Raw genomic sequence first — 5,888 nt, 5'->3', positions numbered from 1 at the left:
ATCTCGAGTTCCCCTGTTCGTGAATCACCCACGGAATGAAGTGAAACTGCGGGCCAGTTTCCTTCAGAAGTGTAAGCTGGTCTGCCTCAGAGTACTGCCACCCTGAGGCACTGAGGCTGCGCAGAAGCCCCCAGGACCATTTGGTATGCTAGCCACGAGTAGAGTTTCGAACTTCTGTCTCAGCAACCCACTCCAACAATACCTGACCCAGTACATTCCACTTGATCCAGTACATTCCACACATAAGAGATATACATGAGGGGCTGGGAGATGGCTTGGTAGTAAAACACTTGCCATGCAAGCATGGGGGCCAGAGCTCAGATTCCCAGGACCCACCGATCAGTGAACTCTGGGATCAGTGAGCAACCTCGTCTCTATATAAAGGAAGGAAAACACCTCCCATCAACCTCGGGCCTGCATGTGCTCATGCACACATGAACAAGCACTGGCACACATGTGTGTGCCTACATACATAAGAACACATACACATATATAGAGACAACACAACACATATAAAAAGTTAAGAAATGCACATAAAGGGACCTTCTGTGAGGAGCTTGGTTGGGGACCTAGGTCCTCCAGTCCTGTGGGTTGTGGAGACCCAACCCAAACCCCGAGGTCTAAGAGGTGCTGGTTTCTTTGATCCTTCCTACTTGTGCTACAGCTGAGCCTTAAGCCCACTGCCTCTGGTTGGCTCCAAAGGCGGCCTCAGCTCTGCTAGTCCTGATGTTTGGGGCTGCTGGGAGGTGGCCTAGTGCCACATCCCCAGCAAGGATGGCCTCTGATGACTCTGCTCTGCCCAGAGCCACAAGCCATGATCCCCAAAGGGCCCCTGTTCAAGTTGGCGGGACCACGTGCTTCCCAGTCTTTGAATGGACTCTTCTGTGTCTAGGATTCCACATATGGTCCAGAGTTAGCTTTCTGAAAGGGACGGACCAGGCAGAGCTTGGGACGGGTGCTTCTGGTCAAGAAGGATGCTGCAAATCCAGAGTAGGAGCTATCAGCTTACTTACTCAGATATCCTTGATACAAAGCACAGAGCAGCTTCCAAACCAGAGCTGGGGCTGATGGCCAAGGAAGACAGACAGCAGAAACAAAGGACAAGCAGACACTCAGCACAGACTGACTTCTGTGAGGTTGAATCAGGCTGCTGAACTATCCGATGGGCATCCCTACCATATGCTCTACTTGTCATGCCACACAGAGCCCTAGCACACTGGGCCTGCACCCAGGCATCCAGGCCCCTCTCTGTCTGTGTAAGGCCTTTCCAGGCGTCGTGACCTGTCCCACAGCATAGCAGGGACCTAAGAGGGTGAGAGACATAGCCCAGCCATGTCACCTGTAGGACTCTAGTGCAGGAGGAATATTTATTTTTTTTCCTTCTCCAAAATTGTGCAGAACCACAAAGACAGTTGGGAGTTTTCCAGAGAGAAGCAGTATGGGGAGGAAAGGGCCGCACCCTCCCAGCCTGGCAGGGAGTGAGCCAGGGACATGCAAGACCCTATAGGTCCCGTGCTACAGAACAGAGAGAATAATGTACACCTCGATCCATGAGGTGGGAACTCCACGTCACAGAGGACATGAGGGTGGCTCCCCCAGGTTTCGAGTGCTACAAGAAGGAGATAACATCTGGCCTTGGGGTCTCTGACCTCTTCGCAGCAGACCCAAGGTATTCGGTGGTGTAGAAGAACTAGAATGGACCGGAGAGGCTGATGAAGGCCTCAGGAAGGAGGTAGAGGAAAGAGGCTTCAGGGAGGTAGACCAGTTGGACGGTGACAGTCCCACAGAAACCATGGAGGGGGAGGAATGTGTGGCAGCAGGTGAGCCAGCTAACAGGTCTATGAAGAGCTGACCCCGGAAAGACTCCTGGTCACTCCGGACATCACTGGCCACCCAGCGGATGTGCCGGCCTTCTTGGTCCAGGACCTTATGTATCATGAAGTCAGGCTGTTGGATCGGTGTAAGGTCAGTGAAGGACAGGCATTGGTAGATCTGAGGAGAGATCTGGGAGCAGAACAGGAGGTGAGTGCTTGCAGGAGCTGGCAGGACTGGAAGCCAAGAAGGGGCTTGCAGCAAGGGAGTGCCCTCAGGTCTTCCCAGGCAGAGTAAATCTCTAGTGCTGTGGCTGCACTACAGACCCCCATCCAACACATAGCCCTCAGTAGGCCCACCTCCCCACTCTCTCCTCCTTATACTTTTCTGTGAAGTGGTTCTGCCACCAGGACTTTTCTGAACTTTCAAGCAAGGCCAATCAATGAGTCAGACCTCAGTGGGGCCTAACCCAGAGCTCTCTGGACCAGCCTTAGATCTCTCATTAGCACTCCCCAAGCTGTGCTTTATGAAAACTCCAGAACCCTCTCCTACAAACCTATACAATAGGCACACAGTCTTTGGCATCATGAGAGCCTCCATAATGCCCTAAGTCACATAGGTGGGAGAAACTAGGCAGGCTCTGTGCAGGCAAGCAGTGGCGTTTGACCAGCCTTTTAAGGTCTCTGATTTCCCCTTCTCAACATAAGAGAGCTACTCCTATGTATCCCCACTTGTGCACTGACTGTGCCCATACACCTCACATCTACTCTTTATCATCTACACTCATGGGTAGAGGGACAGTTAATCTGTTAGTGAGTAGCCAAAGACTATAATGGTGCGCAGGGGTTACAGACAGAAAAGGCCAGAGGAGGACCAACCCTCCATAAGTCCAGTGGCCTGTGTTCTCAAAGACAAGATCTTTGCTGACAGAAAACATCCCAGCCTGACCAGTTTATGCCAGAAACAGAAGACAAAGACCTAATGGGGTCCGCTGGCCTCCAATGACCCTGACATCTCAGAAGCAACCTCACTTCCTCACCTGCTGTCTCATCCAGTTAAACTGCGCTCTGGAGGTCAGGAGTTTGGGGTTTCGAACACGCACCTTGGGCTTGTATGCTGCTCCCACAATTTTGCTTGCCTGCAGGAGTCACAAGGTAAGAACAATGGCCAGAAGCTGGGGTCCTCCTCCCTCCCCAGACTGTCCCCACCTGCTTGTCCTTAATCCATTGAGTCCAGCTCTTCTCGATGTCTTCAACAGAAGACTCTCTGGTCCATGGGGATGTGAGGGACATCTGATGCAACCTGGACCACGCCTCAGTTTCTTTCTCAGCTTTCCCATGCAGAAGGGCCATTAGCGCTGCCTGCTCTCGCCGCTGGTACACGAGGGCTTCAGCCAGTTCCTTGCTGTGGAAAGCTTCCTTCACTACATGCACCTCCCATTTCACTACCATCTGCCCGCCATGCCCCATGCAGAGGGCCTTCCCTTTCTGGGTCTGCCCCCAGGGCCCAGGACTGAGCAAGCGCTGTGTAACATGAGCAAGGCTCAGATGGACTGGCCCAAGATTTTCTGTGTCTTCTTCCATTCGGGCTCAACTAGATCTCCCTGGTGGGATATTTAAGCATCCCCAGCCCAGGGAAGCTCTGTCTCTCACCATGTTCTCTAATTTCCCACAACAATCCTGCCCCTCCAAAGAGAAGCACACCTTGATGAAACCACAGGAACCATAAAGATGCTATGGGTACATGGAAAACTCCTCCTCACATATCAAAATCAACTCCTCCACAATATCTCCTAGGAAGGCTTCCTCATTTAATTCCCTCAGGAGGCCAACGTCTAAACCACTGTTCTTACTATTCCCAACAATTATCAGATGAACCTCAGCTACGCATTTACATATCCATCTCCCCTTGTGGCTTCTCTACGGTTAGACCTATGTATGATGGTACCAGATGTAACCGAAGGCCTTGTCGTGAGAGGCACTGAGCCATAACTCCAGCCATCAATAAATGAAAGAGAGAAAAAAAAAAAAAACTGAGGCTGAATCCCTCTGTCGTAGCTCTGGCTGGCTGTCTTGGAACTCTGTAGACCAGGCTGGCCTTGAACTCACAGAAATCAGCCTGCCTCTGCCTCCTGGCTGCTGGAATTAAAGGTGTACAAAACCATGCCCCCAATTTAAAAAAAAAAAAGAAATGTGAAGGCACTGAAATCATTTGAAATTTGAAGAGTAAGGATGGTGGGAAGGAAGCCAGAGGAGAAGCAGTACCTGAAGGAGTAGCCCAGTCTCCCCAGTGCATCACACAGATGTCTGCTCAGGGCCTTGGCAGGCCTGGGTGCCCCCCCTCCCCTGTCATATGGTAATGACCTCTACAGGTGCCACTAAGCAGGGCTCCATCTGGGCTGCTCTTCTTGGTTGGCATTTAGTCTAGGTCCCGCCCCACAGTTACCTGGCAACAGTCAGGTGTGCCTGACTCACTATAAAAGGGGATGCCTGCCCCCTTCTCACTCTCGCGCTCTCTTCTCTCCTTGCTCTTGCTCCTTTACCCTCTTCTCTTCCCCTTCTCTCCCCATTCCCTTGCCCCTCTCTCTCCATGTGCTCATGGCCAGCCTCTACTCCTCCTCTCTCTCTCCCTCTCTCTTTCTCTCTTCCCTCGACTCCCCTCCCCATGCCCTAAATAAACTCTATTCTATATTATACCGTGTGGCTGGTACCTCAGTGGGAAAAGTAGCCTCAGCATGGGCCCGCAGAGCCACCAAACCATACCGCACCACCACCAAACATATTCCTGGCCTTTCCTTTCTTTTTATAAAACACAACATTCCTGACTGCTTGGTTTTGGCACTGCAATGGCTGAATAGGGCCCAGGTTGTGTTCAGACCCTAAGCTTCTCACCCCATACCAGGTCGGGGCCAGGGAGCCCCAGGCTGGCTACAGGGACTCACTCCAGCTCTAGGAAGGAGCGTTTCATGGTGGCATCCGTTAAGTCAGGCTCCTTCTCCAATCTTGCCGCCTGCTCCAGTTCATCTGTCACCGTAGCCTCTTGCAGTCTGTTCCAAAGACCCAGACCAAATGTTCCTGTCATGACACCAGACCCTGTTCAGGACCAGGACTCTGAACCCTATGGCCATGCCCCTCTACCCCACCCACTCAGCCATCCAAAGACTCAGACCAAATGTTCCTGCCATGACACCAGACCCTGTTCAGGACCAGGACTCTGAACCCCATGGCCATGCCCCTCCACCCCACCCACTCAGCCAAACACTGAGTGCCTGCCTCATACCAGGTATCATACTAGTGATGCCCAGACTCCAGTCCTAGGAAACACCTGGAGCTCAGGCCTAAAGTGTCCTGGGCCATGTGTAAGTTGATATGGGAAGAACACTGTGGAGAGGTCCCAGTGACCCTCACTCAGGCAGGTTCCCAGCAGCTTACGTGTGAAATGACAAGGGCATGAAATGGCTGGGACCTGTCTAGGTGAGATCTCGGGTGGAGCAGAAGAGAGAGAAGTCAGAGTTCTGCTCTGACATGGATGACCTGAACTCAGTCCCCCAAACCGGAGTGATAGAAAAAGATCCAACTTCTGTGAGTTCTAATCACCACGTGTGTGCAGTGGCACGGGCCATGTCATGCCACGTGTGAAACCACCCCTCCCCAACACACACAATAAATAAATAAAGGTAGGCCATTCTCCTGCTATGGAATTGTGAAATTAAGAAGCAGAAAAGGTTCAGATAGTAAAATCCCATTTTGGAGAAAATACCAAAGAGCTATAGGAGCAAATATTGTTAGCATTTTGTCTAGGCTCCACCCCACAGTTACCTGGCAACAGCCGAGTGTGCCTGACTCATCATTAAAGGAGCTGCTGCCGCCTCTGCTCTCTTGCTCTCTTGCCTTCTTGCTCCCACTCTGTCCTCTCACCTCTTCCCCTCTCTCTCCACTCCTCTTCCCCCTCTCTTTCCACATGCTCATGGCTGGCCTCTACTTTTCTCTTCTTCTTCTCCTTCTTCTCCTTCTTCCTCTTCCTCTTTCTTCTTCCTCTTCTTCTTCTTCCTCTCTCTCTCTCTCTCTCTCTCTCTC

General features: G+C 51.8%; 1 protein-coding gene across 5 annotated transcripts in view; it reads right to left on the bottom strand.

Moving 5' to 3' along the window:
- Positions 1 to 1,348: 1,348 nt before the first annotated feature.
- Positions 1,349 to 5,888, bottom strand: part of Efcab8 (EF-hand calcium binding domain 8) — a 62,917-nt gene continuing 58,377 nt past the window's right edge. For all 5 annotated transcript variants that reach the window (XM_031372354.1, XM_031372353.1, XM_031372356.1 and 2 more), the window contains 4 exons: positions 4,754 to 4,886; positions 3,021 to 3,216; positions 2,852 to 2,950; positions 1,349 to 2,004 (listed from right to left, as the gene is read on the bottom strand). In XM_031372354.1, the coding sequence (XP_031228214.1) occupies positions 1,570 to 2,004; positions 2,852 to 2,950; positions 3,021 to 3,216; positions 4,754 to 4,886 (863 nt within the window). In that variant the 3' untranslated portion in view covers positions 1,349 to 1,569. The remainder of the gene's footprint in view (positions 2,005 to 2,851; positions 2,951 to 3,020; positions 3,217 to 4,753; positions 4,887 to 5,888) is intronic.

This window comes from Mastomys coucha, unplaced genomic scaffold (genome assembly GCF_008632895.1).
Source record: "Mastomys coucha isolate ucsf_1 unplaced genomic scaffold, UCSF_Mcou_1 pScaffold15, whole genome shotgun sequence".
Taxonomy (NCBI): Eukaryota; Metazoa; Chordata; class Mammalia; order Rodentia; family Muridae; genus Mastomys; species Mastomys coucha.
This window is presented reverse-complemented; position numbering and strand designations above follow the sequence as displayed.